The 10,933-nt window shown below is 49.7% G+C and overlaps 1 protein-coding gene and 1 long non-coding RNA gene across 3 annotated transcripts; one reads left to right on the forward strand and one right to left on the reverse strand.

Annotated features, from left to right (window-relative positions):
* Positions 1-363: 363 nt before the first annotated feature.
* On the reverse strand, positions 364-8,585 carry VGLL2 (vestigial like family member 2). Of its 2 annotated transcripts, XM_060114985.1 has the most exons (4): positions 7,839-8,585; positions 5,305-5,617; positions 2,721-3,242; positions 364-1,445 (listed from the first exon to the last, which is right to left on the reverse strand). In XM_060114985.1, the coding sequence occupies exons 1-4, from the start codon at positions 7,917-7,919 to the stop codon at positions 1,405-1,407; spliced, it is 957 nt and encodes a 318-aa protein (XP_059970968.1). In that variant the 5' UTR covers positions 7,920-8,585; the 3' UTR covers positions 364-1,404. The 2 variants fall into 2 exon arrangements, with proteins under 2 accessions (XP_059970968.1, XP_059970967.1); XM_060114984.1 differs by lacking the exon at positions 364-1,445 and having other exon boundaries at positions 2,432-3,242.
* On the forward strand, positions 8,232-9,790 carry LOC132500107 (uncharacterized). Its single transcript, XR_009533972.1, has 3 exons — positions 8,232-8,636; positions 9,127-9,326; positions 9,568-9,790. It is a non-coding gene; the product is annotated as an uncharacterized LOC132500107 (long non-coding RNA).
* Positions 9,791-10,933: the final 1,143 nt, after the last annotated feature.

Raw genomic sequence — 10,933 nt, forward strand, 5'->3', positions numbered from 1 at the left:
CTGAATGGTATACAAGTAGTGTTTTCTATACATCTCTGCTTTTACTTGATGAAGGCCATCAGATAACCTGGCCTTCCGTGGGCTACCATTTTCTTATCTGTAAAAAGGAGGGGGGGATACCCAACTTCTCATGTCCAGGGTTGACATGAGGTGGAAAGGGGTTCACAGGTTTCACAGCATGACAATCACTTTGGAAAACCAAAAATATATATACGAAGTAATTTTACTTCCTGACATCAGATCATACTACTATAAGTTATTTTATGCTATTAGAGAAAAACTAAGGTATTTGCTTTCCTTTTAAGAAATAACACAGCGACATAGTGGTAAACAAACATCTTTAATGTTCGTTTCTTCTTCCTCATCCCCTTCAGTTTTGCCCACATGTGTACCCCTTCCCCTGTCCCAACACTAAAGTGACCAAACCATGACCACAGAGACTGAGAAGAATATTCGAGGTACCAGAGACTCCATGGGCATCTCTTCCCCTTCTGGTGACTCCTAGTTCTTCTTCTTGGAGACAATTGGGGCCTCTTGATGCTTACTTTTTTTCATCCAAAGGAGGATAGAGGGAGGGACAGAATTTGTGGGAGAGAAGGCAGAGAGAGTTTCTTCTTTCTTCATAAAATGTTCTTTGTAAAAAATATGATATATACACACACACACACATATAAAACATATCCAGTGCAACTGCAATTGCTGTGCCAAACACTGGGAAGTGCCCCCTTTGGTCGATGTATTTCTGGAGTTTTAAACAGTTGTCCTACAACAGCTGCATTTCAGTAAGACTCGGGCAGGTGGCTCCAGATAAGCCACTTGCCGCTCACATTCAGGCTGAGGCTTCCACGTTCACAGTCCAAAGGAAAAAGTGTGTCTTTGTGTCTGGAGTGGGTGTTGTAGGGAGGGAGCAGGCAGGAAAGGAGCTGGAGGCTACAGGTGAGGAAGAAGGAATTGGCTTCTTTTGACTTCTCTACCACAGTCCTTGATGCAAATACAAATACATTTCAGTCTGAGGATATTGACATCGGCAGTGCTAAGATCACACTACTTAATGAAATAATTCACATCAGCATAAAAAATATTCACACCAAAACATCTCTTTTTCTTTCCCTCTTTCCAAGAAAACTATGATATCATGTCATCTAAGTGATCACCATGGATATTTCCAGTGATTTGCCCAAAAGTCATTAAGTATCATTCAGAGTCTTTGGATTTCCTCTTTTGGCAGAAGAAATTATTTTTAGATGAACATTCTGTCGATGTGTGTTCTGGTTTTCCCAATACACGGAGAAGTTTGAAGTCTCTGCATTCCCCCATGTCCTCATCCATGAAGTGAGAGGCACAGATGCCAGCCTCCATGGCTGGTCAGAAGGGAAAGGGAAGGGGAAACCCTGGGTCAGCAGATCAGCTCAGGAGGGATGCACCACAGAGGGAATAACGACGAGCTGCAAACCAAGATCAGAAGCTGTTACAAACCCACTTGATTTCAGCTCTGAGTGTCACCAATTGCGCTATGCAGAGACCTACAGGGAAGAAGGTGGGTTGTCTAAAACCAGTACAGATCCTTGCTTTTGTCCTGAGGCTGCAAATCTGAAAACAGAGAGAAAATAAAAGGGAGAGAGAGAGGGAGAAGAGAAAGAGAGAGGGGGAGAGAAGGGGGTGGGGGAGGGAAGGCACAAGATATTTAAAGAAAGAGAAAGACAAACACCACTGTTTCATTGTGAAAGTCACAGAATTCATCTAAAGGGCATGAATGAAAGTAAAAGCAAAGCAAACAAGTGTCAAATTTGCACCTGAGGGAAGGGAGAGTGGGCAAGACTACGAGCCAATGATTGCATTTATTATATAACTATTTTTTTCATTTGCCCTAAAAATAAAGCAAACAAAAAAGTAAACCCTTATTTAACTGTACCTTTCAAATTCAACTCTTCAAGCTAGGGACTTAATATTATCACTAAAATCATATTCTTGTTAAGTTTTATGTTTTCCAGAGACCTATTTAATTTGACAATTAAGTTGATATCAGAGTCATGAGTCATATTTGTATGACTTGTAACTACCACAAGAGGTGACAAGACCCCCCCACCCCCCACCCCGGGCCACCATTTAAACTACGCTCTTAGCAGGCACTCTAGATCAGCGCTGTCCAACAGGAACACAATGGGAGCCATGGGCATAATTCTAAATTTTCCAGCAGCCACATTGAAAACAAGTAAAAAACAAACAGGTGAGACTTAATCTTAGTAATATATTTTATTTAACCCAATATATTCAGTATGCAATGTGTTGAAAATATTTCAACATGCAATCAATGTAAAACATCAGTGAGATGAATTTTACATTCTTTTTGGGACAAAATCCTGAAATCCAGTGTATATTATACACTTACAGCACATCCCAATTCGGCCTGGCCACGTTTCACGTGCTCAACCGACACATGTGGCCGGTGGCTACAGTACTGAACAGCACAGAGCTAGAACCCTTCCAACAAATTTTATTTTTAAAAAATCCTCTGTAATATTAACCAGTTACTTTCTCATTCTGCGCACACCGATAACACAGGGTCATCTGTCTGCTGAAACACAAGCCCGCCATGCAGACCTTCGGGCCTCAGGGTCACTGGGGTCTCCAAGGAGAACTAAGTAGGGTCCCGGCCTCAGCCCAGGTTTGGGCACAGGGCAGGAGGGGCCCGGGGATGCCACGTTCCCTCTCCCGCTTACCTGAGTCCACGCTGAGGCCCAGACCCCCGGCCACGTCCCCCGTGGGGCTCGCGAAGGGTCCCCCTGGCGCGGCCCACGTGGCGCCGGCCGGCTCGCCCTTGGCCGAGAGCTCGCAGGGCGGGCTGCCGGGCGCGGGGGCCGGCGCGGGAGCGAGGCGGGCCGGGCGCCCCGAGGCGGCTGGCATCAGCAGCGGCCCGTAGCGCGGGTCGAAGTGCGGCGCGTAGACCTCGTGCACGGCGGCGGGCCGCGGGTAGGCGGCGGCCTGGGCGCCGAGGGCGCCGCCCAGCGCGTAGGGGTGGTGCGGATGCGCGTGGTGGGGATGCGCGTGGTGCCAGGGCTCTGCCGCGCCCTGGTGCAGGTGGCCGTGCAGCGCGGCCGGTGAGTAGGGGTCGGCGGCGGCGAAGGGCAGCTCCGAGTGAGCGGCAGCCAGCGGGCTGCCCAGCGGCGCGGGCACCGGCGTCTGGTAAGCGCTGTTCCAGAAGGAGGCGGGGAAGCTGCGCTGGCTCATCGGGAAGGAGCCGTCTTTGGGCCGGCGAGGCGGAGGGGAGGAGAGGGAGAGAGGAACGAATCACCGCCGGAAGCACGGTTGCCGACGCCGCTCGGCCTCCTCAGAACTGAACGGCCGGGGCGGGCAAAGGGCGGGAAAGGCGCCGTGCTGGGCGCACGCGCGGCGCCTCTCTCGCGGGGCTGCGGCCCGGGAACGCGAGGTTCGGGCGCCGCATGGGGGAACCGTTTGGGGAGGAGCGCCGCTTCCTCAGATGTTGCAGGCGCGTCCCAGGCTGCGGGAACCTGGGGACTGGCGGGGAGAGGAAGAGCGGAGAGACTTCTTTCTCCAGCCCCAGTTTCAGGGCGCAGGGAGCTTCCTTCGGACTCCGGGCTGGACGGCCTCGGACCAGAAGCGGCCTCGCCTTCCCGGCCCGCAGCCTCTCCTCAAGCTAAAGGTACCTCTTCCCGCTCTTGGTCGGCCGCCTAGCGATCTCACTACCCGCTCTCGCATTTCAGCCTCCCTTGCTCCAGAAAATGTGCCCCTCCAAGGCCTCCGATAGACTGGAAGTCCATCGACATATTTCAGAGTCTTGCTATTATTAGTCTCCTTTCTAGAAACTTTATTTCAAAAAAATTTTTTGGCAAAGAGTAAACTTGACCTATTAAAAGGGCAGCTGTATTATTTGCAGAGGGGGACACGAAGGGACAGGTCTTTTCAGTTTTAATTAAAAAATTTTCTGCGTCAAAATGTGGACGCCAGGAATAATAATAATAACAACAATAATAAGTATTGTTTGTATCATTGTTGACCCCTAGTGTCTGGAAGCGTTTTAAGAGAACAGCATTTAGATCAAATTTGTTGCCTTTAGTTGGGAGGAAAGGAAAGAAAGACTTTTAATTAAAAGAACCCTGGAGAAGGCATCTGCATTTCATAGTAGATAATTTAAAATGCTTTGAAAATGCATTCTAAGTAGGGAACAGCCTTCCTGTTAAAAGTATTTAGGCAACTGGAGAATAAAAAGAATGTTTTGTATTTAAAACTAATGTTTTTGGATCTTGTCTAGGCAAGGTTTGTACAAACTGTCACACACTTAAGAAAAAAAAGGAAGGGCGACAGTTGTCATTTCCCCCAAAATGAAATATTTGTTTTCCTTTGTTACAACAAAGTCCTCATTTCTCAGCTTGGTACACATCAAAAGCTAAGATTAGTGAGAAAGTTACCAAAGTTACCAAATAGTTACTTCCACCCTTGTTTTGGTAATAAAGGGAGGTCAAGATTTCAGAATAGAAGGGAGAGTTCATTGACTCATCCAAGAAATCATTGTCCCAGGCTAGGTAAAGCAGTGCTTGGTGAGAAGGGTAAACCAATAAAGAAGGGATGTGTTTGGGGAAATCCCTTAGAGACGTTTTGGCTACCCTTAAATTCTTATTTCTTTATTATTTTACTCGCTTATTGAAAGACATTCTCTGCTTCAAGATTTCCCAAGTAATCAAAATCTGGCAAAAGGCATAAGTAGGTTTTAGGAGACATTCTTCAGCAGGTTTTGCTTGCATTGCATTCTAGGACTTTTTTCTCTGGAAAGATTTTCAGAAATGGGGTAAGGGCCCTGTAAGCTGTTGTTCGTGAAGATCCCCCTCCCCCCCCCCACCTGCCTTGGGAGGCTGTTGGAAACTTCACATTTCCAGAGCACATTTACATACATTTTCTGTTTCCCTTACAGCCACCTCCAGGGATAGTTAAGTGGGCAAGTATTATTCTAATTTTAGAGACCAGTAAATAGAGTGACCTCCAGAAGGTTAAGAGACTTGCCCAAGGTCATATTGCTAGGAAGTGGTGGAGCCAACACACAAACATAGGCCTCCCAATTCCAAGGCTATTGGTTTTTTCTAGGTCACTGCTCTGCCCTGCCTCTTCAAGGAGAGATCTTAGGCCTGTGCCTACTCCTCCTTCGATTTCCTTATCCTCCCCCAATGGCCCTCCTCACCTCTTCTCTAACACCTAGCATTCTTTCAGCTGCATCTCTTTGAACCCCTGTAGGTGGACCCCAGGCTATGAGGGCTCTCTATCCTCCCTTGCCAGTTGGGGCCCCATACTTACCCCGCCAGGGCCCGGAGCTCCGCGGGGCTTTGCTGCTCGTACAGCTTGGGGAATAGCTGCTAGGCTGGCTCAGGGCCCGGCTGAAGTGCTCGTCCACCACAGAGCTGATGTCTCCCTGGAAATAGGTGAAAAGGACGCAGCGGGAGTTGATGTACTCCGCCTCTGGTGGGCGCTCTTTCTCCGGGCTGCCTTCTTCTTCTTTTATACTAGCCGGAGTTTGGCTGGAGAAGGAGGAGCTGCCACTGCCGCTGCTGTTGCTGGGGCTGGCGTTGCACTCCTGGGCCTCCTGCATTTTGGAGTAACAGGCTAGTTTCTGCTCAAAGGAGAAAGAATAGAGAAGTCAATTTCAAAAGAGCGAGCAAATTGTGTTCAGACTGCACTCCCTCATCCGGATCCCGAAGGTATCCAGGAGCAACTGACATCGGTGCCCATGCCCAGTGCTCAGTAACGTGGGCTGCAGTCAACAGGCCTCCCAACCTGCAGCTCAAAAAAGGTGGGGTTCCTGAGAGGCCGACTGCCCTTCTTGGAGTCTCTGTCTCCCTGGAATTGCTGCCAGGCCACAGGGAGAAGTCTCTGAAGGTGTCAGGGTAGAGGTCCAGGAAGATGCCTAAGCAGTTTGACCACAGAGCCAGGCTCAAGGCAGATACAGTTTTAAAATCAGGCTCCAAGGGTAAAGGGCACCCAAGTCCACTTAGGGCCTGACTGTTCCCTGCCTGAGAATTCAGGGCAGACGTGCAAGATGCAGGATTAAAGCATCCTCATGATAGAACACGAAAATAACAAAATCCACTCTACACAGCAAGGATGTAAAGGAAGAACTGCTGCAGGATAAAAACATGGAATAACATCGTGACATGGATCATTTTAATAAATGCAAGTTGATATTTGGTCATTCATAAACTGGCCATTAGAAAGTCTCAGCTTTTAAAGAGATCTTCTTTTGAGTAAGGAAAAACCAGTGGGCTATGAGAATGTCTACCCTCACCATCTGTGTATATTGAGGAAAAAAAGTAGTAAAAAGGAGCAGAGGATGATCTTGGCTGTAAGGTTGGGTAAATCATGACTGTCTGCTAGTGATTTACAAAACCAAGTGTGGCCGCTGCAAACTTTCTTAGAAACGAGCAATGGACTGAATGCAGTGTTAAAGCAGTATGCAGGCAGGGATGCCCTTCAAGGGAGACCCTGATCATACAAAAATGAACAGAGATCTTGGGGCAATAGATTGGTCCAGGGTCAGGGAGGAGAAAGGACCAAACAGACAGAAAACCAACCCTCCTTTCCTCTTTGTAATACTCCCAGCCTGGGAAGGAGCTCATCTTGGACACCGAAGCCAAAAGACTGGAGTTATTTAGCAATATCACCATTTCCACCACATTCCCACTTGGCTTACAATGAGAGACTCTGGTGATTCCTAAAATTAACATTGAGACTAAACAAACTTCTGGTTGGAAAGTTTTAAAAAGGAGAGGAGGAGGGAGAAAAGCAAAAACAAAAGGCAAAATCTACCCATTTCATCATTAATTCATCCGGAAATTTTCAAATAGACATTCTGCAAGCAAAATTGGCAAAAGCATGGACTTGGACACTGGGGTGTATTTCAGTTTTCCCGAAGCAGGAGTCCAGGCCCTCACTTTCCAACCTCGTCCGGACTCCTAGGGGATCCCCCCCTCCGCCCACTGGAGTGCGATCTTATTCATTTCCTGGACTACTGTCCTCAGTTTCGACTACAGCAGCTGAGGAATGAAAAGAAAAACTTCGACCAGATATAGCCCGGAGAATAGAAATATTGTAAAAATTAAACGAAACTTGAAGAGTTTGCAGAACCGGGGCTAGTGGTCTTCTCAAAAGTGGGTTTGTTGATGGCAGGGCAGCCGGAATCAGCTAGCGAAAGGCGAAGTATTAGCTATGAAGCTTGCCTCTGCCGGGTCAATAATATTTCCCAGAACTTTGCAAAGCAAAGATTATAAAGCCAATGAGTTTCGTGCGGTTCTCTTTGTAACGAATTCGCTGGTTCTGGAATTAATTGGCCTGATCGCCTGAGAATTGAAACGGAAAAAAAAAAGCGTTTGATAAAATAAGCTTGCAGAGATGAGAACGCGAGTCTTTGATTCTCAGACATAGAGACAGGCCTTTGCTTTTGTTTTGTTGTCACTCTCACCTTTGGGACCAAAGTTTGGTTTTCCCTGAGTGAGCTTTGCTTGCATCTTCCCGGGCTTGGAAGAAATCTGGAGTCCGACCTACCCTAAGAAATCAATGCAGCTCGCGCGATCCTCGTCTAACTATTCCCGGGAAGTCCGGGGCACGCACTAGCAGGACTTAGCTGCCGTCCCGAGAGAGCAAACGGGCAAGCTAAAGGGGTTAGCTCAACCTACTGGGAGGCAGCGCGGGCAATCCCCGCATCCGGGAAGCGCCCGCCGCTGTTCAGACGCCCAGTATCCGCGCGGAGGCACCGGGAACCTCGGAGTACTGGCAGTGCTCGGAGAAGCCGGGGCGCGCCACCTGTCTACGAGGCCCGGCCGAGAGGAGACACGTACCTGGTGGTAAGGGGTGTAGGCGGCTGCGAAGTAAGGCTGGGGAGGACCATAGACTTGGTACATAACATCCAGACAGCTCATGGCTTCCCGCAGCGGAGACGGTTAAGTGTTTTATCATCAACTCTCGGGCGGCGGAGGGCAGGGATGCTGCATGGGCGGCACTTGGACCCGAGCTCCCAAGTCATCCGCGGCGGAGCGAGGGGCAGCGTGCTCCGCGGCTCGGGATCCCGCTCGCACGCTCCCTTCCCACCCCTGCAATTACAGCCGCCACCGCGCTCCGAGATGGAAGCGCCCGGCCTCCAGCTAGTGGGCATTTAAACCCCACGCGGGGCCGGCGTGCTGACGCCACTCCCGGGCCGCGGAGGAGGAGGGGTTGGGGGCGGGGCCTGGAGGCCAATGGGGTGCGTGGGACGAGGGACCGAGGGGCTGCCGGTGCGTTTCCCTGGGCTACCCGGCGGTGAACCTGTGGCCGAAGGGTGCGGTGAACTGCGCAGCCCGGAACTTGAGCCCTGAGACTTCGCACCGTGAGGAGCAAGGATTTTCCAGGCTAAAGCAGGAGGGGGCGGGAAGACGAAGAGGAGAGGGCAGAAATGGGGGCTTTTACATTTAGAGAGAGAAAGAAAGTTGTTGAGTAGTGGGGAAAGGTCTTGTGGGGAGTCCCGGCCTCACACTGGAGAGTTGAGTGTGTGCGTCCGGGGTGGCGAGGTGGGGAAGATTCTTTGCTCTCGGCTCCTCGGCGGGAGGAACGGCGCTATCCCTAGGAATCCCCCAGGAAATCCGGATCTTCGCAGACAGGATGTAAGAGTCCGGGAACTCCTCTCTGCGCGGAGGAGCTCCCTCTGCGGGGAAACGGCAGCGGCTGAAGCCTGTAACCGCTGCCCTGCGGCACCTCCTTTGCGCCCCCTCGGAGCCAATCCACACGCCGTCAGCTACCACACCTTTTAATTCTGCTCACTGGGGCGGGTCCCTATTGCCCCTCTAGATTATCCCACCCTTTTTCTTTGACGCCCTCCGTCTGAACCCTCTAGGTCCGCGTTATTCACTCCCCGCCTCCAGCTCGTCCGGGTACCAGCTGCTTTCGAGGAGTCCAGGCGGCTTTACCCAGACCCCGGCCGCCCCGAGTCTCCTCGGCCGGCATCCTTTAAAGTTTCAGTAACTTTTTGGAACGAGGACTCATTGGCTGCAAGAGGAATTATCCTAGGCACTGCAGGGAGGTCAGAGAGGACTTTTGCTGACTCTTCAGTCAGTAGTACAGCAGCTGCGATTTTGTTTGCTTGTTTCATTTCAGAGGTGAAAGAGAATACACTCCAGTTGTGAAACACGCATTTCGCATCGCCGTTCTGTTTCCTTCCCTGAGAGCTCTCCTGGCTCGGACCTGCTTCCTGCAACGCTTTCCGCCTTCCCAGGCACCCCTCCCCCAGCCCTGTAGTTCTCTGTCCTTAAAGTTTAGGAACGAATTGAGACAAGGCTTTCTGTACGTCGGGACAGGTGGGGGAAAGAGCGTTACAAGAATACCTGTAGGGCATACTTGGGGGTAGGGAGGGTAGAGGTTGGGAGCATTGAGAGCCCAGACCCAAGAAAGAGGCAGAGTGGATTACTGATAGAAATGAACTCTAGTGAATAACTAGAGTTTATAAATAGAGTATAAATACAACAAAAAGTCCGACATCGATTCACAGGCTATAAAACTGCGAACAAATGCACGCTTAAAAGATATATTTGTCTTTAGGGGCTTCCCTGGTGGCACAGTGGTTAAGAATCTGCCTGCCAATGCAGGGGACAGGGGTTCAAGCCCTGGTCGAGGAAGATCCCACAGCCGCAGGGCAGCTAAGCCGGTGCACCACAACTATTGAGCCTGCCGTCTAGAGCCCCCGCTCGCAGCCAGCGCACTGCAACGAAGAGTCGCCCCTGCTTACCACAACTAGAGAAAAGCCCACGTGCAGCAACGAAGACCCAACGCAGCCAAAAATGAATTAAATTAAAATTTTTAAAAAGATATATTTGTCTTTAAAACGTGAATATTTTAAGCCAAATGGTTTCAGTGTTGAATTTTGGTTTTGTCCAATTTATAAGTGGGTAGTGGCTGCATGTCTCCAGTTCGGTTTATAAATGGTGAGAAGTCGTGAGTGGCTGAAGTGTTTTTTAAATTAACTACAGTGCAATCTATTTTAAAACAAATTTTAAAAAAAAGACACCCCTGTGGTACAGTTTTACGCAAGTCTCTTTTTAGGGGCCAGGCTGCCTTGTGGCTGAGCTGAGTGGCTTCTGGAGCCTACCATGATCCAGGCACACAGGCGAAGCAGAACATCCCTCCTACCGCTACTCCAACCCTCCCTCCCCAGGAGTTTTGGAGGAGGGCAACAATCGCTTTACCCGTATCTCCTCTGGGGGCAAAAAAGCGAACGGTCATGGGAAGAGCCACCCTCGCTGCTGGGGACCACTTCGTCTCGCACCAAGCCAGGCCCGAGCATCCGTCACCTGAGTGCGCTTCCTCCCGAGCAGCCCAGGCTCTGCAGCGTGGCCAGAGGCTGGCAGTACTGCGCGGGAAAAGCGGTAGGAGGCAAGCGCCGAATCGCATGTCTAGCCAATGCGCTCGGCAGCTGGAAACCTGTCCTCGCTCACTTCCCAGTAGACATCGCCTATCCTCTGTACCCAGTCACGCTGACATTTTAATCTTACTTTGGCCCTGAACTTTACTTTTCCTACAAATGCAGGAGAAAATAACGACAATCTTTCTGAACCAACAAGGCCCAACAACTTGTTATATTTGAAAAGGATTACAGGAGCAGCGATTTCCCACATTTTGAACGAAGAAAATGAAGAGAATATGATGCCAGTTGCCCAAGGCTTCTTTCTGTTCACATTTCTCAATCCTCTCTTATTTGAAATAGTTTTTAAAAACATCATTGAACCTAACTAAGGGTACCGACTGCACAGGAGCTTAAAGGAACACAGGCAATTGGGCCAGTGAGCATCAATTCTGAATTTAGGCAAGAAAGCAGTCTCCTCCTCCCAAATCCAAAGTAAAGAGAAGAAAACAAACAGTACGCAGTTTTAAAATCCATCCAAAGATTGAAGCATGTTCAGTCGTTTCT

This window comes from Mesoplodon densirostris, chromosome 12 (assembly GCF_025265405.1).
Source record: "Mesoplodon densirostris isolate mMesDen1 chromosome 12, mMesDen1 primary haplotype, whole genome shotgun sequence".
Lineage (NCBI taxonomy): Eukaryota > Metazoa > Chordata > Mammalia > Artiodactyla > Ziphiidae > Mesoplodon > Mesoplodon densirostris.

Excerpts from the sequence above, each read along its gene's own strand:
- VGLL2 (XM_060114984.1), bottom strand. The coding sequence starts at position 7,919 with ATGAGCTGTCTGGATGTTATGTACCAAGTCTATGGTCCTCCCCAGCCT. Across the intron at positions 5,618-7,838 it reads CCTACACCCCTTACCACCAG|AAACTAGCCTGTTACTCCAA; the intron begins GTACGTGTCTCC and ends TCCTTTGAGCAG. Across the intron at positions 3,243-5,304 it reads GAGCTCCGGGCCCTGGCGGG|ACGGCTCCTTCCCGATGAGC; the intron begins GTAAGTATGGGG and ends GCCGGCCCAAAG.